Source organism: Petaurus breviceps, unplaced genomic scaffold (assembly GCF_028583685.1).
Source record: "Petaurus breviceps papuanus isolate PSGF00001 unplaced genomic scaffold, PetGlider_PUasm1.0 189, whole genome shotgun sequence".
NCBI classification, from domain to species: domain Eukaryota; kingdom Metazoa; phylum Chordata; class Mammalia; order Diprotodontia; family Petauridae; genus Petaurus; species Petaurus breviceps.
The window spans coordinates 21,989,324-22,015,704 of record NW_027185809.1 but is presented as its reverse complement, the minus strand read 5'-3'; the positions used below and the strand labels follow the sequence as shown (position 1 = coordinate 22,015,704).

General features: G+C 38.1%; 1 protein-coding gene across 1 annotated transcript in view; it reads left to right on the top strand.

Moving 5' to 3' along the window:
• The window catches only part of PRKCH (protein kinase C eta), a 335,555-nt gene that overhangs the window by 142,703 nt on the left and 166,471 nt on the right, over nucleotides 1-26,381 (top strand). The window contains exons 3-6 of the mRNA XM_069092033.1: nucleotides 13,313-13,463; nucleotides 16,623-16,657; nucleotides 22,218-22,303; nucleotides 24,234-24,363. Coding sequence (XP_068948134.1) covers nucleotides 13,313-13,463; nucleotides 16,623-16,657; nucleotides 22,218-22,303; nucleotides 24,234-24,363 — 402 coding nt within the window. The remainder of the gene's footprint in view (nucleotides 1-13,312; nucleotides 13,464-16,622; nucleotides 16,658-22,217; nucleotides 22,304-24,233; nucleotides 24,364-26,381) is intronic.

Genomic DNA, 26,381 nt, shown 5'->3' with positions numbered 1-26,381 from the left:
CTGGACTCTGGGAGGTTTATCTTCCTAAGTTCATATATGGCTTCACACTTAGTAGCTGTGTGACCTTGGGCAAGTTACTTAACCCAATTTGTCTCTGTTTCCTCATCTGTGAAATTAGCTGGAGAAGGAAATGGTAAGTCACTCTAGTATCTCTGCCAAGAAAACCCCAAATGGGGTCACCAAGATTCAGACCCGACTGAAACAAATGATTTATAGCAACAACTGGCTAGCCAGGTTTAGGCAGTGGTTACTGCTTGGTCTGAGCAGATGTCATATGTAAAGTCAGTCAGGTTCAAACAGTGGTCATTACTTTCTTCACCCTGTCCTTGTGTAGTTCTCTGTCTCTTGCAAAAGTTTACCTGAGTTTAGCAAAGCTTTTCTTCAAGCTCCTGTTCATGAAGAAATGTTGGAGTGGTATGAACTAGCTGTATCACAATGAGGTGGTTTTAGCACTGCTGGTATGGACAGACAGAGAGTAGTTACTGTTTTGAGATTAAAAAAATTATTCTGGGTTTAAGTATTCCTCAAAGGAGCATTTCTATATACACACACAAAAAGGATTCTATATGAAAAGGAATTGGGGTCAGAAATGGAATGTAACTTGAAATTCTTCCTTCTCATGCTCTTCAATTTTTGGTCAAGGCCTCAGATTATCCAAAGATTATCATCCCTCTGCTGTGGATGTTTCTCCAGATCTCCTGGCATTGTATGAATACAAAGTGGAGCACAGTGGTCATCCCTCAGTTTACCCTTGCTTTGGGGCATGGCTGACCTGTCTTTTCTATGCCTATAATCTCTGATGATGTCTTTTATGTCATTATTTGCTGATTTCTTGATTCTATATTTCAGCCTATTTATGTCCAGCATGTCCGTCCCCCCATTGTCCACCACTGGGTAATCTACTCCTTTAGAAACTCAGGTATTTTGTGGTGTATAGCCATACGTTGCTACTAAAAAATACTGGTATTAAAAGATGGACCTTCATTCCAAGGAGAAGCTTGGCTTCAACAAAAGCATGGAGTAAATTGACAAATGCAATTTTGCCCACTCTCCTCTTCCTGTTCAACTCTGGGTTCATTCAGCTAACCATCTATCTACAGTGTCTAGTTGTGCCTTCAAGATCAAAGTTACTTTGTTACTATTTAGTATGTGTTTGTATATACACTCAATTCTCTACTTTTGCAGGGATCATGTTCTTAGTAAACATTGTAAAAATTGAAAACACGAATGGTGATACGTTGAACCTATAGGAAATAGGGAGTTAGGTTCCTATGACTACCAAAAGCTAATCTTTCACTAGAAATTGACCTAAATGAACTTTTCTGAATACAATTCTTTATAACAAAGCATTAATTCTGATAATATGCACTTTTCCTAACACAGTAACCATGAAATAGCCCATAAAATGCATTACACAAAATAAAATTGGTGACATGCAAAACATTTTTCTCACTATCAATTCCCTAGAATTCTGTGACCTTTTATGCTAATATTGCAACTTAAAACACACACACACACACTTTGATTTCAGGCAATATTCACTTCTCATAAAACATGAAATCTACAGTACAATAAATACTGTACAGCAAATAAAATTCTTAAAACTAAAGCATTTTTTTCATTTTTCAAATGCTTTATTAACTTCTGATTTACATCATTCATTTCCGCCAGATTTTGAGTTACAAATTTTCTCCCTGTTTTTCCCCTACCCATCATTCCAGAATAGCAGTCCCACAGGATATCCCCTCCTCCAATCTGCTCTCTCCCATATCTTCTCCCATACCCCCTTCGACTTTTCCAGTAGGGCATGGTGGATATCTATGCCCCAGTGCCTGTATATCTTCTTTCCCAATTACATGTAAGATAGTATTAATAATAGTATATATGTATATATAATTTTAAACATTTGAATTTAAAACTTTGAATTCCAGATTCATGCCCTTCCTCCCTCGTCACCACCCTTACTGGGAAGATGAGCAGTTCAGAACAGATTGTACATGTGTAGCTAATGTAAAAGATTAACATAGTAGATATATTGTCAAAGACTGGCTATATTTCCCTCCCTCCTATCCCACCACTCACTTGTTCTATTCTCTACTTTGATCCCATCCCTTTTCAAAAGTGAGTGCTTCTAACTTCCCTTCCCCCCACCAGCCTGTCCTCCCTTCCATCATTGCCCCTCTCATCCCCTTTCCCCTACTCTCCTGTAGGGTGAGATACCCTGCTTAGTGTGTATTTCATTCCCTCCCCAAGCAAAATTCAATGAGAATAAGGTTGACCCATTCCCTTTTGCCTTTCTATTCTTCCCTTCCCTTGTAACCCTTTTCCCTTGCCTCTTCTTTATGAGATAGTTTAACCCATTCTGTCTCTCTCCATCTCCTCTCATTATATTCCTCTCTCACCTCTTAATTTCCCCTTTTAAGTATCATCCCTTCCTATTAAATTGCTCCTGTGCCCTCTATGTATACCTGTAAGCATATATACACACATTCACACATGTATTCATACGCCCATATACCCTCCAGTATAGACATATATATGTATATATTCCCTTCAACTATTTTCATACTGACAAAAGTTTCATAAGTTACAATTATTGTTTTTCCATGTAGTAATGTTAATAGTTCAACTTTGATCAGTGGCTTATAATTTCTTTTCCCTGTTTACCTTCTCAAGCTTCTCTTGCTTCTTGTATCTGAATGTCAAATTTTCTATTCAACCCTGTTTTTTTCATTAAGAATGCTTGAAAGTCCTCTATTCCACTGAATAACCATATTTTTCCCTGAAACATGATACTCAGTTTTGCTGGGTAGGTGATTCCTGGTTTTAATCCCAGCTCCTCTGCCCTCCAGAATATCCTATTCCAGGCCCTTTGATCCCTCAGTGTAGAAGCTGCCAGATCCTGTGTTATCCTGATTGTGTTTCCACAATATTCAAATTGTTTCTTCCTGGATGCTTATAATATTCTCTCTCCTTGATCTGGGAATTCTGGAACCTGGCTATAATATTACTAGGAGTTTTCTTTTGGGGATCTTTTTCAGGAGGTGATTGGTGGATTCTTTCCACCCCTATTTTGCCCTCTGGCTCTAAAACATCAGGGCAGTTTTCCTTGAGAATTTCTTGGAGGATGATTCCTAGGTTCTTTCCCTCATCATGGCTTTCAGGAAGTACAATAACTTTTAAATCATCTCTCCTGGATCTATTTTCCAGGTCATTGGTTTTTCCCATGAGATATTTCACATTGCCTTCTGTTCTTTCATTTGTTTGGATCTGTTTAACATCATCTTGATTTCTCTTGAAGTCACTAGCTTCCTTTTGCTCCAATCTAAATCTGAGGGAATGATTCATGAGCTTTTGAGATTCTTTTTCCATCTGGCAAATTCGGCTTTTCAAGGCATTCCTCTCCTCATTGCCTTTTTGAGCCTCTTTTGACAATTGAGTCAGTCTATTTTTTAAGCTGTGATTTTCCTCAGTCAGCCTGTTGATTCTCATTTCATAATTTTCTTGCATCATTCTCATTTTTCTCCCGAATTTTTCCTCCACTTCTCTTATCTGCTTCTTAAGGTCCTCTATGGCCTATAACCGGCTCGTATTTTGCTTTGAAGCTATTGGTGCAGGAGTTCTGACTTTACTGTATTCCTCCAGTTCCATGCTTTGCTCCTTTTTGTCCCCCAAATATGAGTCTAATGTTGAAATCTTCTGTTTGTTTTGCATCCTTTGTCTGGTCATGTCGCCCCTCAGTCACTTGACCCCTGGGTTTTTTTTGCCACAGTAGGACTCTGCCACCAGACAAGGGAGCTTTTGTCCCAAATGCTGGGGTTTTCTCAGCTGCCAGAGGTATTAGTTGGGTGCCCTCTCTGAGGCCTCCACATGCTCTGGCAAGCTGGTCAGGCACCCCAGGACCTCCACCCCAGACCTTAATCCAGATCCAAGCAGGTTAAAGCAAGAGCAATTACCCCTCAAACTGGTCGCTTGGCCCCCCTGCATTCTGCAGGCCAGGAGCTGAAGCTTCAATGTGGTCCCAGCAGGAGTGTCTCAGCAGCTTCTTGCCCTGGAGGCAAAAGCCGACACACTGCCACCTACTGCATCCCAAAGTCCAGACTGTACTGACCTCTTACTTTGTCCTTCGCATCTATGTTTTGATGAATCTGGAAATGGCCACAGCTGCTGGTGATCTGGAGTCCTTCCAGCTGGTGGCTGGTCACGCCCACCCTGGGGCTAAAACCTCTGGCTCACATGGGCCTGGGCTCGGCTCCCAGGTTGCTGTGCTGGCCGATTCCTGCTGGCCTGCTGGACTGAACTCAGTGGGAGGTTAGCTTCTTTGTGTCTAATTTGGTGGGTTCTGCAGCTCCAAAATTTGTTTAGAGTCCCTTTTTACATGGATTGGGGAAGGTGGAAGCTGAAGCCCTGTGGAAGTTCTGCTTCTACTCCACCATCTTTACTCCGCCCCCAACATTTTTTCTTTTTCTTTTTGGAGGGCAGTTGGGGTTAAGTAACTTGCCCAAGGTTACATGGCTAGTTTTTTTTTTCTTTTTTTTTGTGCGTGTTAAGTGTCTGAGGTCGGAACCTAACTCGGGTTCTCCTGTCTCCAGGTCTGGCTTTTTACTCACAGCGCCACCTAGCCGCCCCAAAACTAAAACATTTTTAACCCGAATCTTATCTTCTACTCTATGAGATCGCAGTGTGAGGGTACTGTACTGTATATTATACTGCTATAAACCTCCCTACATTGGCTGCCCTCTGAAAACCAAGGAAGAGGTTACTGGGACATTAGTCAGTTATTGGAAGATGCTGAGACTGGGGAAGTCTCACTATCACCTTAGTGCCCAAAAGACTTGGGCCATACTTTAAGGATATAATTGCAACACAAAACTTGAGTTTTAAAGGCAAACAATGAAAATAAGCAATGAATGCCCCAGGAACTCTTTACAATGCTAGACACAGTTATGTAAACCAACAAGACAAGTGAAATGCCTTGTAGGATACCAGCTGCTCTGCAAACTTGTATTCATCATGCCTTTCATTTTTTTTCTCTCCTGTGCATAGATGTGAGTGTGCAGTTACCAACACAAAAGTCAAAATGAGGTTACTAATAAAATCATGCAAATACTTGAAGTCATGAAAGAAACACATGACTATTAAGGATTAACTATATACGTTTGCATATACACATAACACATGTACATATATATACACATACACATACATACATTTATACATATACATGCATGCATGTGTTTCTTTTTCAACTAGAATACACTCCTTGAAGGCAGACTCTTTTGCTTTTCTCGTATTCCAAGGACTTACTAGCAAAGTGCCCGGCACATATTAGGTGCTTGTTGATTAAATGCTTATTGATTGACGGTTGGCTAATGGCAAAATATCCTAGAACTATCTAAAAATATAATCTAATGAATGTGACACTTTGAATTCAGGCAGATTTTGGTGAGATATATTCAGAGCATGAAACAACTAAGACTTTTTTTTAACTTGATTTTTAAGAAGAGGGGATTTAAGCTAGTCTACAAAGATTGAACTAACTGAAGGGTGTTTTGAGTGTTGGTGCCACAGAAACTTTCCTCTATAACTTAGATATTTTCTGTGGCCTTATTACTGTTTTCTGAAGATCTTTATGAAGTATAGGTTCCAAATCAGATTTCCTCATATGGAATTCCGAATTTTATTTCAAAATCATCAGTTCCTTTTTTTTATGTAACATTACAATTGCCCTCCCCCATACCTCCAGCAGAAGGCTTTTAATAACCAACTCCTAGTAAGGGACAAAAGTAGCCAGCACATACATATCTTGAGATAGGAATGTGACCTCATATAAGCTCTTCATACCAATTAATTTTTCTGTTTACCTATTGCTCTAAGTATACTTTGGGTGCAAAAGTTGAAATACCAGTTTTGGCTGCAAAACATGTTGGATTCTGATGTCATATGGTTGAGAGAAATGTGATCTAACCAATTTTTCAAGTCCTGTTTGGTTTGACACAACAGAATTAAATATTTAGTTCTCTTAACTCTGACCTAAAGGAGTAGTATAAACAATGAGGATGCTGCCCTCTGTGATCCACAGAGGAGTTGAAGAGTCAGTGCCAGGGACCAGAATGTACTTCTAGGACTATTTTTTTTCTGTTCTGTTCATACTTTTAATATACAATCTTCCTTTCATTTGAAAAAACTTGAGCTACATTTAAGGCTAAAGAATATTATCATGTAAGATGTTTGCAGGTTTGTTTGCTTTTTTAAATGAAAGACAAATATGGAAAATAATACAAAAAAGTCTTTGAAAATTTTGTTCTACATTTGGAAATGTACACATGGAAATGATTTAATTTTCAGTGTTCTAACACAGGTTTTTAATAACAGCTGTCATTTGAATAGCCCTCCACGGCTTTCAGAATGTTTTACAAATATTATCTCATTTGATCCTCACAACAACACCCTGGAGTAGGTGCTGTAATTATTTCAATTTTACAGAAAAGGAAGCCGAGACTGAGAGATGTTTAGTGACTTGCCATATAGCTAGTAAGTGTCTGAGGTTGGATTTGAACTCGAGTTTTCCAACAGTCCCTCAGCTTCACAACCTGGGAACCATCTTGGTTTTTTTTACCATCTCTCTGCCCCTATATTCAAGCTGTGGCCAAGGTCTGTCAATTTCACCATTTTAGTGTATCTCACACATTCCCCCTTTCTCTCTTCTGATACTGATTGCCACCACCCTGAAGCAGGCCCTCATCACCTCACACCTGGATTTTTGCAATAGCTTGCTGGTTGGTCTGCCTGCCTGAGTCTCTCCCCACTACAATCCATCCAGCCTCTACAGTGATTTTCCTAAAACACAGATCCCACCATGTCATACCCCACCCACCCACCCTCATTCAGTAGACTCCAGTAGCTCCCTATCACCTCTAGGATCAAATATAAAATGCTCCATTTGGCATTCATAACCTAGACCCCTTATTACATTTCCAGTCTTCTTACACTTTATTCCCCAATACATGCTCTTTGATCCAGTGACACTAGCCTCCTTGCTTTTCCACAAAGAAGACACTCCATCCCTTGGCTCTAGGCACTTTCTCTGTCTGTCCCCCATGCTTGGAATGTTCTCCCTCCTCTGATATGACTGTTGACCTCCAGGGGTGACTAGGTGGCACAGTGAATAGAGCACCAGCCCTGGAGTCAGGAGGACCTGAGTTCAAATTTGGCCTCAGACACTTAGCACTTAACTAGCTGTGTGACCTTGGGCAAGTCACTTAACCCCAATTGCCCTGTCTTCTCCCCTTCAAAAAGACAAAAAAAAATCCATAAAGACTACTGACCTTCCTCTTTCTGTAAGTCTCAATTAAAAATCCTACCTTCTACAGGAAACCATTCCCAAACCCTCTTTTAAAAACTCCCAAACACATTGCCTTCCCTGTATTTATTTGTCCTATATATAGCTTGATGTATATATATATATATGTATATACACACACACTCACGCACTTATGTGTATATATACATGTATGCATATTCATATGCTTATATACATACATATACATATAAAATTATTTTCATGTTGTCTTCTCCATTAAACTGTATTTCTTGAATGCAAGGACTGTCTTTTGCTACTTTTTGCATCACTAGTACTTAGCCCAGGGCCTGGCCCATGGTAGATATTTAATAAATATTGATTGATTGATTGATCCAAATGATCACCCTCCTGTCAGTGTGGGAGCCAAGAACAACACTTTGGGAAGTATTGCAGTGCTTCTATTAGGTATCCAGTGGTAGGCAATGGGTGTGGGATGCCTTCTTAGACATCTTTTCTGGTTCTCTCTTACAGAAAGTCCACATAGGAAGAGATTATAATAAAAAAAATCTTCAAGTTCACTGCAAAATGGTAGAATATTTCTCTGTTTTGTGTGTACCTGAAGCAGTAGCTTTCCCCTCTCAAAAAAGGGTTTTGTAATAGCTAGAACAGGCCACAGACTGATTTTGTAGGCTGGAGTGCTACCAGTCACTGCTACCAGTCAATGTCTGGCAAAGGACAGGGCTGACTGATAGTGTGGCAGCTGCCACCACTTTGACTAAATATTGCTCCAGGGACTAGAAGGCCTCCTCTGTGTGTGCACGTGCCCCTATCCTACATTATATTGCTGTAGTTGTCACAGGATCTAAAGGAATAGACAGGCATTGTGGGAGGGGACTGTTGCTGCTGCTGATTATACAACATGGGAAGCAGGCATGGAGGCTGCTGGTGACTCAGGCTATTTTGTTCCTTTCTTATACTTTCTTGGTGCCCAGAATGTTTGAGTTGTAGGCATATTGCTTCATGCACTTTATGGGGATATATGAGAGAGGGGATGGAACTATATATACCCTTTAGGTATGTCATAGATTCGAGACATCTGGACCTAGTCTACCTCAGTGTCCCTTCCTTGGCCATTGGTGAGAGACCATGTGGTGCAATGGCCAGAGTTCTTGTGGGAAGTCAAGGACAATTGTATTTTAATGCCATTTAACTCACTTATTAACTGTGTCCCTGAGCAAAACATTCAAGATCTCTAAGCTTAATAAAATTCCCTTATCTGTAAAATTGTAAAGCCAAGTATGAGCAGCTTTCCAGAGGACTGTTGCTGTCAACAGCTTTTCAAAGTTCTGATTACACAGTATAGTGAACTATTTATTCAGTAACAAATTAGAGCAAAACATTCATAGAAAATCAAAATACAGCATTCACCATGTCACAGCTTAACAACTTAACACTATAATGGCCACATAGTTTTCACCAAAGTGGTCACATAGTTTTAAACAAAGTATATCCATTTAGTAACTCAGTCATTTAGTATCTCCTTAATTCAGTCACAAAGTACAAAGGTCAAAGTCCTTCACCCATGGGGTGCAATCAAGTTAAGGGGTAGTGGAAAGTACAAAGGCCATCCACCCCTAAATCAAAATTAAGTTATAATATCATCAGTTGCTACTCAGTACCCTCTTAAGGAGTAGTGGAAAGTACAAAGGCCATCCACCTCTAGGTCACAAGTAAGCTACAGTTTCATCAGTCAGCATTAAATACCCAAGGAGAGGTCTTTTCTTCTTGACTCATGGAAGGCTCTCAGCTTCCATGGTTCCTCTTCCATGGTCCCAGCTCCTGCCCAAATCTAACCAACTGCCACCTGAGTTCAAAGGCAGACAGCTCCCAGTTCCTTGTCCAGCTTCTTGTGTAGTTCCTGCTCCACATTGGAGCTTACAGTGTCCAGTCCACCTCAAGTCCTTCACAGTTTCTGTTCCTTGAGAGAGAAAATTTAACAGAGCCACAACAATATCTACACACATCAAGCTAAGCAGAATTACAACAATATTCACACACATAGTTGGCACCATCATCTCAATTTACTTTCTGCCTGTGAAATCAACATAGACCTAAAACAGACAAAGTACCAACATCACAGCCATGCTTCCTCTGCCAGCTCCAACTGGCTCTCAGAAGTCTTCAGCAGCTCCAGCTGGTTCTCAGAACCTCTCAGCAGGAGTGTGGATGGCTCTCAGAAGAAACTCTTCCACCACAAGTTCTGTTATCAATATCAAAATCACTTTCTCCAGTTTCCACAGGGCTTGCTCCAAGAAATTCTGTCTCAGTTCTCAATTCTCATTTCTCTTCTCGGTTCTTCTCAATTCTCAGTTCAGTCTTCAATCTAGCAGTAGCAGCTCAGCCTTCAGATGCTCACTGAGAGAAATTCTGAGTCTCCAGCTTGTGTTTTTCCTTGTATAAGGTATTAGCTCCTCCCTATTCCACCCCTTCCTGTTACATCAGCAACAGGGGTTCATACCTTCTGTTTCTTAACAGATGCTTGATATAATTAACTTGAAACTAAATGCTAAGTACCAGTTTGATTGCAAAATACAAGGGGATCTTCAAATTCCATTACTATTACAAAAATGGAAATAATAATAGCACTAACCTACAGGTTTATTTTGAAGGTCAAAGGAGACAGCATATGTAAGGAGACCTTTGCAGACCTTAAAGTGCAATATAAAACCAGTTGTTAATTTTCTTACTATTATCATAAACACCATCATTATCAATTATTATTATTTTCTCATTCTCATCTTTTTGATGGCATTCAGATAGAAAGGGTCCTAAGACAAGTTGCTGACCTCCAATTGTTCTTTTATATTTGATGTTTTATTTGCTATTCCACAAGTGGGCAAAAATCACTGCTTTTTGTAGGTAAATAAAAATATTAAGATATAAACGTATCTTCTATAGTTTCACTAAATGCTTCTCTGATATAACTCTAATAGTAGGCAAGATTAATGGGGAAGACATGCTGCTTACTCTGTTCCCACATGATTTTCATCTCCTTTGTTAAGTGTCTTAACAATTTTTTAAAAAATTTTTAATTACATTTTTTTCTTTCCATTGTAGGTTGAAAATTGTGAGTATTTGGTATGGCAAAATGTTAAAATATTTATTGTTCTTGAAGTGGTTGAATCAGAGAAAATCTTTATCCAATTTCTCTGATATGGGATTGGTATCTTAAGACATATAAATAATTAACAGATATATAAATATCTACATATCTATAGATACATAAATATATGACCCAAAGCCAGTCCCCAGTAGAAAAGTGGTTGAAGTATATAAACAAATTGTTCCAAAAGAATTGCAAACTCTTAACAACCATAAGAAAGAATGCCCTACATCACTACTACTAAGAGAAGTATAAACCAAAACAACTCTGACATGTCACTTCACACACTAGAAATTTACAAAGATGACAAAAAAATAAGCTATGGGAACAGAAGAGCACTAGTACATTGTTGGTAGAACTATTAGTATAACCATTTTGGAAAGTAATTTGACATTATGCAAACAAAATGACTAATATGTCCAAACCCTTTCATGCAGAGACTCGACTATTAGTTTTATATCATAAAGAGGCTATAGATAAGAAGAAAGTTCCTACATATATACCATGATATTTATAGCAGAACTTTTGGTAATAGAGAATTAGAAACTAAGTAGATGCTCATCAATTGGAGAATGGCTTAACAAATACATGAAAACTATTGCTGTTAAGTTTTTATGCATCAGTATTCTGTCTAGGCAAGTCTGTGATGATGGGCAGTTTTGAGTAGAGTTTATTGAATGGTTTGGCTAGGGTGTTTTGAGGTCTGTAATATTACAGTATTGGAATTTGTTGGCTGTCATTCCACGGAACAAAGATTTCTCAATCTTCTGATATGTAGTATTAGTCACCAGGTCACATCCTGATAGATATTTGTTAGGTGCTAAATTGTTAAGTCCTGAAGCATAGTATTACCCAGTTTTTATCATTATACCAAATAGTCATAATCTTCTACGCATAATCTACATTGATTAATAAATTCAGGATCCTTAGAATATAGATAACTATCTTCTATAGTTTCTGGTATCAAGACCTGGTCCTGAATTGCCATCATGATTCCTTCCATTTTCATAAGCAAACAACATGACAGCTGCATGTTCGCACCTGAGATATTATTGAATTTACATAGCTTCCACTCCTTTGAATTCTCTCATTTCATAGTAATTTCATGGACATTTATAGTTACTTCAAAATCCACCGGCATATACCTTTTATCATCCTTTGATTTCACTCGGGAAGTAATGTCTGCTTATTCAAAATGTATTTCTGTAGCTTTGTTGTGGTCTCATAATATCTATCTACATCTATATCTATATTCTTCCTGAAGTGTTCATCTTTCTATAGCTGATATATATCTATATATACATACATACATACAATATTTTCTATAGCTATAGGATGTTGGGTCCTATATTAATATTTTATGATTTTTTTGGTCAGAATGTGTTTTGAATTTGTTAGTCTATTTTCCAAATCTAAATGTTTTCATTAAGACTGGTATTGAGTCAGTGTTAATTAGTTCACTATGTTCTTCCTATTCAGTTTTGATTTCTCTGAATATGGTTCAGCCACAGCCTTTCCCTTGATATCTTTATGCTGCATATGTCTTACCTAGAGCATGACTTCAGTGTGACCTCTTAAAGTCAAACGCAAACCTTCAGTCTCTCTCTTTCCTTGGTGTAGATTAAAAATTTTACACTTAACACATACAAATGACTTTTTGGTATATCATTGGAGAGAGTCCATGAGATGACATTAATGGACATTTTAAGTGTATTTTTTTCAGTCGAGCCATAAAACTTGATGTTACCTATTTAAGTCAATTGGTTCAACTCCTTTAATTTGAAAGCCATTAGTACTTCTTTTTAGGAGAGATGATGATGGATTTAACATTAGGCAGAATTATAATGGAATTAAACTTTCTCTCTGAAAAATATGTTTTATATGAATTGGTCTTGATAGTGCTGTTTTAGTGTCATTTTTAAAATAGAAAACAGTTTACCATGTGGATGTCAAATATACAGGCATTCTTACTATATGTGGGTCTGTATTACATGTTTGTCATTCCTAAAGAAATCATGAGTGCAGAATTGAGTTAGAAACATTGGAATAATCAATAAAGGCAGTATAAAGGCTACAGTATTTTAGGATAGCTTGTTCAGTAATTCCCAAGTAGACAATTATTCTTCATACACATGGGAATTTTTGACATACTTTTTTTTTTTTTGCTCCTAAGCCAATATTTTATTTGGTGTAAGCGTTTATAGATTTTTTTAATGATATAGGTTCTGAGTGTCAGTCAGTCAATAAACTTTCCATAAATTATGTAAACATGTAATTATCCTATATTTGGAGAGATCACTGATTTTTTCATCTTTGGTACTTTCTGTTAAGAAAGGAAAGATCAGGCTTACCTCTGAGAGGAAGCTGGTAAAATGCCTTGTTAATAATTAATGCACCACTGTGAGGCCTTTGAGGCAATAATAATGGATCTTTTCTAGCCTGATCACTTTTTAGGTGTGTAGAGAAACTAGAATTGCAGTCACCTCTTTTGACATGACTAATCTGTCATTATGCTTGTTGTTTTTAGTGCTGTTCTTATATTTATTAGTGTGGTTCATGGTATCTTGTTTTGAAGATCAACACCCAACAACAAATTTTGTTAAATTGTGACTATCACAAATGATTACTGGCATTATGGAGATATAGCTACAGAGCCATGAATATGAATCTTTATGGTATAGTAAGAAAGGAAGCACTCTGTTGGTTTTTTTTTAATCTTAAAGAATGACAAATACATTTTTATATATTTGAAATAGTTTATTTATAATTCATATGCAGCTTTGAAAATCCATTGCAGAAATACTCATTACATATTTCTTTTCCTCATTCATCTTCCCAATGTACAGCAACTCTCCAGAGAGACAGAATCTTCAAGCATTTTACTCGGAAGCGCCAAAGAGCTATGCGAAGACGAGTTCATCAAATTAACGGGCATAAGTTTATGGCAACATATCTGAGACAACCTACCTACTGTTCACATTGCAAGGAATTCATATGGTATGATTCCTCCATTACCTCCTCTGTAAATTTTTCCTTATCAATTATGATTTTATAGAACCAGCTCTTTATTCTGCTTGATTGTATTATATAAGGATAGAATTTAGGGGGCTTTTGGTGATCTGTAAATTTCATTTTAGTCAATAGTCTCAAACCACTGTACTCTCAAACCTTTTACCAGAGCTGCAAGCAGGTATCAGAAGTTCCTAATGGAAGTCCCTTCCCTCTTCCCTCTTCCCCTCTTCTCCCTCCATCTGTCTGTCCCTCCCTCTCTCCCTGACTACCTCCCTTCTTCCTTCCTCCCTCCCTCCCTCCCTTCCTTCCTTCCTTCCTTCTTCTTTCCTAGGTCTCTTGCCCTGGCTGGAAATACAGTCAGTATTGAATGACATGGAAGCTTTGACCCTCTTGTTTTTGCTGACCTGGGTTTGTTGACCCCTTCTTAGGCAGCCTAGTCACCCTAGACTCCCAGGGTCTCATCATATTGGTGCTAGACTTATTGTGGATACCTGTTTGGCTTTAGCCCAGGGGTGTACTGAAGCCAGCTTTAACTGACTCCTGAGAGGTGATTGTTAACTTTTCAATGTGAGAACATTTATATCTTGGAAGTTTATAAGTGCCACATATCATGGCTTGGTTTATTGTTTTGTTGATTGTTTAAAAAAAAAAACAACTTAGTGGCAGCTAGGTGATGCAGTGAATAGAGTACCAGCCCTGGAGTCAGGAGGACATGAGTTCAAATGTTTGCCTCAGGCACTTGATACTTACTGGCTGTGTGACCTTGGGCAAGTCACTTAGCCTCAATTGCCCTGCCTACCCCCCCTCCAAAAAGGCCAAAAAAACCCAAACCTTAAGAAAATGATGGAGAAAATGTTAGAGTATAAGACTTAAAAGTATATTGCTCTACTTTTTTCTTTTGGAGAGACAATTGTGAAAAGTTACCAGCACACCCCTGCATTATACTGCAGCTCCGAGCTCCTAAGCTCAAGTCATCCACCAGCCTTATCCTACCAAGCAGCAGGGATTACAGGGGTGCGTTCCAAGTATTCTTATTTCTTTTCTCTTTCTCTGCAAAAGATGCTATTATACCATGAGAAGGATAGGAAGCAAGTGGTCAGAAGTTAGAGAGAGGAAAAGGAGCAAAGGATCTGGATTATCTACAAGTTGGATAATTAGTCCTGAGTAATTATGAACTGACAGTTTCTTAATGTGGATTTGTAGGTATATATTGAATTATGTGAGCAATTCTTCATTGATAAAATAGGCAAAAAGAATTATAGCTGGTTTTTTTTTTTTACTTTATATTGTGATAAAGAACCAACCTCAGAGGAGGAATACCTGGGCCTAAGTTTCATCTCTGACACATACTGCTAGCTTTGTAACCCTGGGAATATTACTTAACCTCTCAATGGAATTTTAAGACAATTAATACATTATATAAATGTGGGCTTTTATGTATGCAGCTTTCTGTGCATATATACATATATATGTTTATTTTCATGTATGAACAAACACACGTAGACACACAGTGTCCCAAAAGTCTTAGTGCGATTCAAAGTTTTTCGCTCTAGTTATGGTCCCTCACTTCTGCATCTTTTAATTTTTTTCTAGGAACAAACACAGTTGTTACTACATTCAGTTTAGTATCTTCTTGTTGCTCTTTGTTGTTTGTTTTTCAGTTTGGTTCTGCTTACTTTGCTATGCATCAGTTCATATGTCTTCCCATATTTCTCTGAATTCTTCATATTCATAATTTCTTATAGCACAATCTTAATATTACTACATTTGTCTAACACATATTTTTTTTGTTTTTAAAGCAATTGGGGTTAAGTAACTTGCCCAAGGTTATACAGCCAGTTTTTTTGTGTGTGTGTGTGTGGGTGTTAAGTATCTGAGGCTGGATCCAATCCCAGGTCCTCCCATCTCTGGGGCTGGCGCTCTTACTTACTGCACCACCTAATCACCCCTAATACATCTTTTAATAGGCATTTAGAGTTTAGCTTTAGCTTAAAACTGCACTAAGACTTTTGAGACAGTGTGTGTGTATACATATATTAGCCAAAGTATACAAATAGAAAATAACTACTAAATCATGTAAATCCTTTCTTAGTTCTACAAGAGTAAAAATATCTATGTCTCCTTTATTACACTTTGTCTTACTTACTTTCTTATTCACAGCCTCTCTCATTACTTCTGAGTAGACTTCTAAATTGGAGAATCAACAAACCAGCAAATCCTATTTACTTCTCAGCAACATGTATAAAAAATTCATATTTAATTTTACATTTGCTGTTATATGCTTCATCACAAATTAACTCGGATCCTTACACAGTGCTAATAATGAGGACGATTATGGGTTTCATCCCTATGAATGAAATTTTCATGGCCACAGATTACACCCTTAATCATGGGCATCAGCTGTCTTTTGAATCTAGGCTAGTGGTCACATGCTCCCAGGGGGAGCTGGGTATAAGTGGGTCAGCTTGAATGTATTGACACTACAAGAAAAACAACAAAGCTTTGCTGGTGGTGGAGATTAATTATAGATAGTAAGTTATTCCATATCTGGAGGAATTCAAACATATGATCATTTACTAAAAAGAAATAAAAGATTTTCCTGAAGTTTCTCTGTCGAAACATTTATACAGGCATATTTACATATATGTATGTATACACACATACATACATACATACACACTTATGTGAGTTTAGCCTAAGAAGTGAGGGTTGAAGCTGTTAGTGGCTAAGTTCTTCTTTTCCCTTTGAAGGCCCTGATAGTATATCCCCATGAGAGAACAAAGCTGCCTCTATTTACTTTCTATAGGAGAAAGCAAGAAAGAGGATATGAAAGAGCAAATGGCTGCATGCATAGATGGTGCTCTATTTTTGTGAGAATTGTAGCTTTGGGATTAAGAAGTATATTTTGAAATGTAATTACCAAAGTTCATTTTAGTAGTTAAATTATCTTCTCTATTAGCTCTTAGCCTCTTTGTAATAGGGTTTCAAACACTAACTCAGGAGTCATGTAGTTGTGGTTGTTGCCATAGAATTGTGAGATTGTAAATGATCAGAAAACAAAATTTAGGTTTATTTTTAATTATTTTGGTTGTATGATGATTATTGTTGGCATTTTTTATTAACCTTTTTTTTTATCTTGAACAGGGGATTGTTTGGGAAACAAGGCTATCAGTGCCAAGGTAAGGGAACATCATAAAAAATGCCATGTTAAAAAATAGTACCAAGAGAAAATTGATATTTTTAAATATCTGCATTTTCAATGGCAAACAAAACATTATATTTCAAATTAGAACCGAAGTATTTCTACGTCCTGAAATTTGGTTAGCTCTTCCTTTTCTTAACCTCTTTAATCCTTAATTTCCTCAACTGGAAAATAAATGTATTGGAACAGATGGTGTTTCAAATTTTTTAAGCTTCTATTAAGGTCTGATAAGATTCTAAGATTCTACTTTGCTCATTTCATTTTTATGGTTTTTTTCAGATAGCAATTGAAAGGGAAATTTCACTCTAGAAGGATCATGAGCCAGGATACCTATCATTATAAAGTTCAGAACTTTATTATGGTTTTCATTTTATTTTTTCTGAATTTAATGAGGTGGAGGAGTGGGGGAGAGGGAGAAAGAAGAGGAGAGAAGAGAGAAAAGAGAAGAGAGAAGGAAAGGAGAGAAGAGAGAGAGAATACCAAGTAGAACAGAAAAGAGGATTATATGTGATGCCACACATCATTATTATATATAACCTGCTTTTAAGAAAATTATGTGATAAATAATAAATTCAGAATGTTACTTTCGAAACTGTTCTTTTTCTTGGTCTCACTGAACTTCCTTCTTTTTCTTCTGTGCATTTTTAAAGACGTTTCAACAATCTGCTTTCTCTACTCTCCTTTCCTCTCTCTGCTCCCCCTCTTTTCTTTTCTTCTCTTCTTTCTTCCTCTCCTCCCACTTCTCCTCCTCATTAAATTCAGAAAAAATAAAATAAAAACCATAATAAAGTTCTGATTTTTATAATGATAGGCATTATTCAATTGATTACATTATAGATGTCAGGGTTCTTTTTTTAAACTTAATTTTTTTTAAAAAGCTACCACAAACCACTGTCAATATTACAGTATGCTTTCTCAAAGATAAATTTTGGCTTTTAGTGTCCTTGTTGGTAGTGGTAATACTTATATAAGGACCACATATATAGTGGTGTACTATATACAGGAACCAGTGCTTCTAGGTGAGTTAGTAGATAGAGTGCCAGGCCTAGAGTCAGAAAGACTCATCTTCTTGAGTTCAGATCTGACCTGAGATATTTACTAGCTGTATGACCCTGGGTAAGTCATTCAACCTTGTTTGCTTCAGTTTCCTCATTTATAAAATGAGCTGGAGAAGGAAATGTCAAACAACTCCATTATCTTTGCCAAGAAAACCACAAATCTGGTCATGAAGGGTCAGACATGACTGAACAATGACAGCAGCAGCAGTAGACAGGGACAGGAAGTATAATCACATTTTCAAGCCAGTGTTCTAAAAAATTAAGATGTGAGACAATTTCAAGATGAAGATACCAAGTTTTGTACATGGATTAATATATTGTTCCAAGATCCAAACTAATAAAAGCAGTTAAGAAAAGGTAGTGTGTGGGGCGGGGGAGGGGGAAGCTGGAGAGGGGTGAGGCTATAGGCTGGAGTATAGCAGGCCCTCTACCAGGCTTCAGCTTTCACCTTCCCCTATCCATGCAAAAGAGGACTTTAAACAAACTTTGGAGCTGCAGAACCCACAAAATGACACAGAGAAGCTAACCAGCCACTAATGACAGATTGGCAGGCCAGTAGCAAGTGGCTAGTGCAGAGCTCTGGGAGCCAAGCCCAGGCCCACATGAGCCAGACGTTTTAGCCCCAGGGCGGGCCTGACCAGCTGCTGGCTGTAGAGACTCCAGAACACCAGCAGCTGTGGCCGATTCCAGATTCATCAACACATAGATGCGAAGAACAAAGTGAGAGGTCAGTGCAGTGTGGACTTTGGGACCAGTAGTTGGGAGAGCCTCGGCTTTTGCCCCTGGGGTGAGAAGCTGCTGAGATGCCTTGGCTCAGCCAGTGCCATGTTGCAGCTTCAGCTTCTGGCCTGCAGAGTGTAGGGGGACAAAGTGACCAGTCTGAGGGGTAATCGCTCTTGCTTTAATCTGTTTGGATCTGGATTGCGGTCTAGGGTGGAGGTCCTGGGGTGCGTGACCAGCTTGCCAGAGGATTTGGAGGCCTCAGAGAGGGCGCCCATCTAATACCTCTGGCACCTGAGAAAACCCCCATGTTTGGGACAAAAGCTCCCCTGTCTGGTGGCAGAGTCCTACTGTAGCAAAAAGACCAGGGGTCAAGTGACTGAGGGGCGACATGACCAGACAAAGGAAGCAAAACAAACAGAAGATTCCAACATTAGACTCCTATTTGGGGGACAAAAAGCAGCAAAGCATGGAATAGGAGGAACACAGTGAAGTCAGAACTCCTGCACCAAAAGCTTCAAAGGAAAATAAAAGCTGGTTACAGGCCATAGAGGACCTTAAGAAGCAGATAAGAGAAGTGGAGGAAAAATTGGGAAGAGAAATGAGAAAGATGCAAGAAAATTATGAAATGAAAGTCAACAGGTTGACTGAGGAAAATCACATCTTAAAAAACAGACTGACTCAATTGGCAAAAGAGGCTCAAAAAGGCAATGAGGAGAGGAATGCCTTGAAATGCCAAATTTGCCAGATGGAAAAAGAATATCAAAAGCTCAATGAGGAGAATTGTTCCCTCATATTTAGATTGGAGCAAAAGGAAGCTAGTGACTTTAAGAGAAATCAAGATGCTGTTAAACAGATCCAAACAAATGACAGAATAGAAGGCAATGTGAAATATCTCATGGGAAAAACCACTGACCTGAAAAATAGATACAGGAGAGATAATTTAAAAATTATTGGACTACCCGAAAGCCATGATCAGGGAAAGAATCTAGAAATCATCCTCCAAGAAATTCTCAAGAAAAATTGCCCTGATGTTTTAGAACCAGAAAGCAAAATAGAGGTTGAATAAATCCAGCAATAACCTCTTGAAAAAGATACCCAAAAGAAAACTCCTAGGAATATTATAGCCAGGTTCCAGAATTCCCAGTTCAAGGAGAGAGAATATTATAAGCATCCAGGAAGAAACAATTTGAATATTGTGGAAACACAATCAGGATAACACAGGATCTGGCAGCTTCTACACTGAGGGATCAAAGGGCCTGGAATAGGATATTCTGGAGGGTAAAGGAGCTGGGATTAAAACCAAGAGTCATCTACCCAGCAAAACTGAGTATTATGTTTCAGGGAAAAATATGGTCATTCAGTAGAATAGAGGACTTTCAAGCATTCTTAATGAAAAAAACAGGGTTGAATAGAAAATTTGACATCCAGTTTCAAGAAGCAAGAGAAGCTTGAGAAGGTAAACAGGGAAAAAAAATCATAAGGAACTTATGAAAGTTGAACTATTAACATTCCTAAATGGAAAAACAATAATTGAAACTGATGAAACTTTTCTCAGTATGAAAATAGTTGAAGGGAATAGAAATATATATGTCTATATCAGAGGGTATACAGGCATATGAATACGTGTGAATGTGTGTATATATGCTTACAGGTATACATAGAGGGCACAGGACCAATTTAATAGGGAGGGATGATACTTAAAAGGGGAAATTAAGAGGTGAGAGAGGAATATAATGAGAGGAGATGGAGAGAGACAGAATGGGGTAAACTATCTCATAAAGAAGAGGCAAGGGAAAAGGGTTACAATGGAGGGGAAGAATAGGAAGGCAAAAGGGAATGGATCAACCTTAATCTCATTGAATTTGGCTTGGGGAGGGAATAAAATACACACTAAATAGGGTATCTCACCCTACAGGAGAGTAGGGGGAAGGGGATGAGAGGGGTGATGATGGAAGGGAGGACAGGATGGGGGGGAGGGAAGTTGGAAGCACTCACTTTTGAAAAAGGATGGGATCAAAGTAGAGAATAGAACAAGTGGGAGGTGGGATAGGAGGGAGGGAAATATAATCAGTCTTCTACAATATATACACTATGTTAATGTTTTGCATTAGCTACACATGTACAACGTATACTGAACTGGTTATCTTCCCAGTAAGGGTGGTGACAAGGGAGGAAGGGAATGAATCTGGAATTCAAAGTTTTAAAATCAAATGTTTAAAATTATATGTACATATATACTATTATTAATACTATCTTACATGTAATTGGGAAAGAAGATATACAGGCACTGGGGCTTAGAGATACACCATGCCCTACTGGAAAAGTCGAAGGGTGTATGGGAGAAGATATGGGAGAGAGCATATTGGAGGAGGGGATATCATGTGGGACTGCTATTTTGGGGTGGTGGGTAGGGGAAAAATGGGGAGAAAATTTGTAACTCAAAATCTGGCGGAAATGAATTATGTAAATCAGAAGTTAATAAAGCATTTGAAAAATGAAATAAAAGAAAAGGTAGTGTGCATAACTTAATTATTTTCTTCGTATCATTCTGAGTTTGATAGAGCTACAGTTAGGAAAGATTTTTCTAACAGTATAAAGGATTTATTGGAGTAGGGAAACATGAAAGCAGTGAGGCTGGTCTGGGGACTATAGTCCAGGGGAGAGACAAGAAGGCCCTTGCCAATACAACTAGTATGATAACAGTGGGAATAGAAAGGAACACTCTGATGGATATGATCTTATAGGCAAGGCATCTAGATTAGGGAAACTGTGGCCTCGAGGCCACATTTGGCACACTTGAGGACCTAGAGGGTCACATGTGGCCTCTAGGCCACGGGTTCCCCACCCCTGATCTAGATGAATTCCTATTAATTTGTAAAAAAAAAAGTCATTTTTTTTACATCACTTTTATTTCCAAATTTACTCTCCTTTTCCCCCTCCACCAGGGCACTACCTCTTGTAACAAAGAACAAAAAAAAAAGAAAGCAATTGAGCAAAATTAATCAACATTTAACCAAGTCTAATAGTATATGTAATGTTCCTTACCTTTATTCCCTCACCTCTGCAAAGAAAGGAGAAGCATTTTCTCATTTTTTTTCTAGGACCTAACTTGGTCATTATAATGTTCGATTTAATGTTTTGCTGTTCTTTTTTTCCATTTGGTTCTGCTTACTTCAGTATGCATAGTAAATATAATTCTTCCCACATTTCTCTGAATTCTTCATAGTCACGTCTGCCTCCCACAACTTGCCCATTTCCCAATCAATGGGCAGCTACTTTATTTTCAGCTCTTAGCTATCACAAAAAGTGCTGCTATGAATAGTTTGGAGTTCAGGAGGTTTTTTTTTTTTAATTTTTAGGGGTAGAGAGGAAGGGATTTTCAGGGATGTACTGGAGCCAGCTCAAGAGAACTGATTGTTGAACTTTCTGTGGGAGCATTTATACCTTGGAAGTCAGCAAAGGCTACAAATCAAGACTTGGTATATTGTTTTGTTGATTTCTAGAATTAAGAAAGTAATGGGGAAAATGTTAATAATTAAACTTAAAAGTGAGTTATACATAAATTATTTGGAGAGACCTCATGGTTAGACCAGCACCACACTGAGTAAATATCTAGAGATGGGCTGATGATTGGTTTTTCGTTCTCCTCTCTTGGCACTGTTTAGACATAGCATTTACTTACTCAGTTACTACTGCATTTTAAGTTGTACATTTTTGTAATGGACAATTTGTTTTTGTTTTTTTGAAATTTCATAGTCTGCACCTGTGTTGTCCATAAGCGCTGCCATCATCTGATAGTTACTGCCTGTACTTGCCAAAATATAAATAAAGTAGATGCAAAGGTAAGGATAAATGTCTCTTATCCAAGATTTGTTGTAATTATGCAATCAAATTGACTTTCCTTGTATATTATTACAAAGTTATTCTTTCAGTATTAGCATTTGCTTGTTGGTGCTTGAGATAATTAAATCCATTACTGTTTGTCTTGGGCAGCTAGGTGGTGTAGTGGATAAAGTGTAGGGCCTAGAGTCAGGAAGACCAGAGTTCAAATCCAGCATCAGACACATACTAGCCGTGTAACCCTGGGCAAGTCACTTAAACCTGTTTGCCTCACTTTTGTCATCTGTAAAATGAACTGGAGAAGGAAATGGCAAACCACTCTGGTATCTTTGCCAAGAAAACCCCAAATGGGATCATGAAGAATTGGATTCAACTGAAATGACTGAACAGCAACAGTTTGTTTGTCTCTATGGATTATCCTTACTTCATATTTATCTTCCACCCAAGTTTATTACCAGAGTTCTGGAAGAATGTTGTTGAGATGATCTGTATCATAAAATTTTTATTTTGTTCTATTCGCCAAATTTTAGTGGTAATAGCTAACACTGATGAAAATTGCAAAGTTACTGTGACCTAGTGGAAATACTGTTGACCTTGGAGCCAGAAAAACCTTATTTGAATCTTGGATCCTTCATTAACTATTTGACCTTGGGAAAATTCACTTAAAGCCCTTGGGCCTCCGTTTCCTCATTTGTAAAATGAAGGAGTTAAACTATATTACAATTCTAACATTTTAGGATTCACTCTTATTATTTCCTCTTGACTGCTGTTTAGTGAGGACATACATAGTTTCTTAAATCTAGAAGAGGTGAACACATGAAGAGTTACTGATTTTGATGATTGACATGATTTTGTTAGGAAGTACAATTCTGTGGTGCTTAGCAACTGTTATGTTATACACAGATAAGAACTGAATACTACAATTAGACATATGAACCAGAGTTTTAAGGAAGAAATTTAAAAGTTCAAGGGGAATATATACAATTAAGTTTATATTCTGCCATCTCCGAGTATGTTATTGCCCTTAAGTCATGTTGTAATGCTTGATTTTAGTTTTATTTTACCCTAGGGACAGTTTTTTTGGACCACATCAGCTGGGGTTTTCTTGTCAGTTTGCTAAAGCTCTCAACACCAGGGAAAAACCCAAATCAAACAGCAAAATAAGATGAAAATGTTAATACAAATTTAGGATAAATTCATTTTATGACAGTAAAGAAAAGGCATTGCCATCTGCTTTGCTGCTGCATCCTAAGTGCCATGGGACCTTTCCATCTGACTTGTAGCTGAAGTCTTCCATACGTGTTATCTCCTTTACATTAGAATGTAAGCTCCTTGGGGGCAGGGGCTGCCATTTTTCTGTGTGCTTCGCCACTGTATTGCACACAATAAACACTTTATATATGCTTTCCCCATTCCATTTTCTGGAATTATGTCCCAGATACCATTTACTAGTGTGATGTTGTTTCTTGAAGAAAATATGTGATAGCAAGCCTCTGTGAAGTCCTGGAAGTCATTTCTACCCTCTGGGGCTCAATTAGCTAATTTATAAAATGAGAGGTGGAGTGTTATACTGCACGGTCCCTAATGCCCCTTGGAATTTTGCTAAATACTTTTCCTGAAGAAGACTATAAGAGGAAATTTTAATTCTGAAGCAAAGTATTCAGAGGTTAGGGGAGGTGAGAAGAAAAGAGTCAAGTTGTACCTGGAAAAATAAAAAAAAAACCCCACACACTTCACAATTAAGTCAATGAGTAGAATAGAGATATAGAGAATACTGCTATGTAAACCACAGGGATCTGTCATATCCAAGTGATATTGTCATAATTGCTATTTGGGGGGTAGGATGGGGATATCCTATTATATTTTTAAACAAATGGTCACTTTGATGTTTAGCAAAATCATATTTCCTATTGTGTCTTTTATTTCTTGCAGAATTCTGAACAGAGATTTGGAATCAACATTCCCCACAAATTTAGTGTTCACAACTACAAAGTGCCCACCTTCTGTGATCACTGTGGCTCCCTGCTTTGGGGAATAATGAGACAAGGGCTGCAGTGTAAAAGTGAGAGATGCTATTTACTTTGTTTTATCATTTCAAGCTATGGTCTCTTAGGATTCCAAAGAAATCAAAGTTGGGCTCTGATGATTGATTTTAGATATTTTGCAAAACTCAGAACTTCTTAGTTGGTCTTGTATTCATATTGACTGGCATTGATTATGGCATATCATCCATGTTTATAATATGTCCTAATAATGTCTGGTAAACACAAAATTGTATTGAAGAAATAGCTTTAAAATATTAAGTCAAATGTTGGAAAAGATTTTAATGAGTTCTTTGTAGGAAGGTAATAACCAGTGGTAGTTGGGAGTAAGAAGACATTAATAGATGGGAGAGAAACTTGGGTAATATGTAGACTTGTAGAGAATAGGTTAATATAGAGATTTAGAGAGTAGGTTAATAGCTGTAGTTGCTATCACCAGGGATAGACAGGAATGAATTTGAAAAAAAAAACAATAGGTCAGTATTCTTCTGTGGGTTGGGTTTTTTTTTGGGGGGGTGGGGGGAGATTGGGTCTTCCCATCTCACCCAGGCTGGAAGTACAGTGATCACTTACAGGTGATTCCACCACTGACCTTAGGGGATTTAAACTGCTCAGTTGCTGAACTGAGCTTCTGATGAATGGGGCAGGCAGAGCCATGTGGGTAACCCAGAATGTTTCCTTTCTTATGCTTTCTAACCCACAATTTTATTGTGTCCATATTGCTCCCTCCCTCTCTCTTTCCCTCTCCCTCTCTCCTTCCTTTTCCCTGTCCCTCTCCTCCTCCCTCTCATTCTTCCTCTTCCTCTCCCTCTCACCCTCCCTCTCACTCTCCTTCTTCCTCTCCCTTTCCTTCTCCCTCTTCCTTTCCCTCTACCTCTCCCCTACCGTCAAGCATCTTATGTACTTTGCCTGGTCATGTCCTTCCTCAGCTGTATATTTGTAAGAGAATTTGCTCTGATGTAGCCCTCTAGGGGCAAAGGGGAGACGTCCTACTGCTCTAATAGGTTAAGAAAATTTGAGAGCCCTTTCTGTAAAAAGAGTTTAGCAAGGTAGGAACAGAGCCATCATGTTCTGTCAAATGGGTGTTATGCAGCTTTTCAATAGCCAGTAATTTAGGGGGTGTTTGTCACTCATAAAAATTGCCTTTTCAGTTTGACAGGCATGGAATGTACCAACCCATCTTAAGCTACTTAAGGAGAAGGCTAAAAAATGAAGAATGATAATAATAACTCACATTTACACAGCACGTACTATATACTAGACACTGTGCTAAGTGCCTTCTTTTCAAGGGTCATCTAGGGGGTGCAGTGAATAAAGCACCAGCCCTGGAATCAGGAGGACCTGAATTCAAATCCAGCCTCAGACACCTGATACTTACTAGTTGTGTGACCTTGGGCAAGTCACTTAACCCTAATTACCTTGCCTTCTCCCCTCCAAAAAACCAAAAAATCCAAACCTAAGTACTTTACAAATCTTATCTCATTTTTATTTTCACAACTACCCTCCAAGATAGGTGCTGTTATTATCTGCATTTTATAGTTGTGGAAATTTAGGCAAATAGAGGTTAAGTGATATGTCCAGGGTTGCCCAGCTAGTAAGTGTCTGAATTAAGATTTGCACTCAAGTCTTCCTGACTGCAGGCCCAGCATTCTATCTGTTGTATCGCCTCACTGCCTATAAATCCATAAATAAAAGGTAAAGGAAAGAGTTCAGAAAGTAGGGATCTTAATGAGGTTAGGAGTAGTTAAGTTGTCAAGGGTTTTTTTTTAAATGAGAAGAGGACTGCAAAAAAAAAAAAAGAAAAGAAAAAGAAAATATCTTTTCTTAGAAGGACCTCAGTGGTTCACTAAAATAAAAAAACAACTTTCAACCTTGCCAGGACACCATTTAATAATTCCCTTCCTATACTACACAATATGGCAACCCTCGTCTATTGGAAAAGTTGTTTTACAGAGCCAAGGTCTACATCTGTGATGTAGAGTCTCCATCTACCAGACAGCCTAAGACGAGAAGCGAAACACTTTTATTGGTAACATTG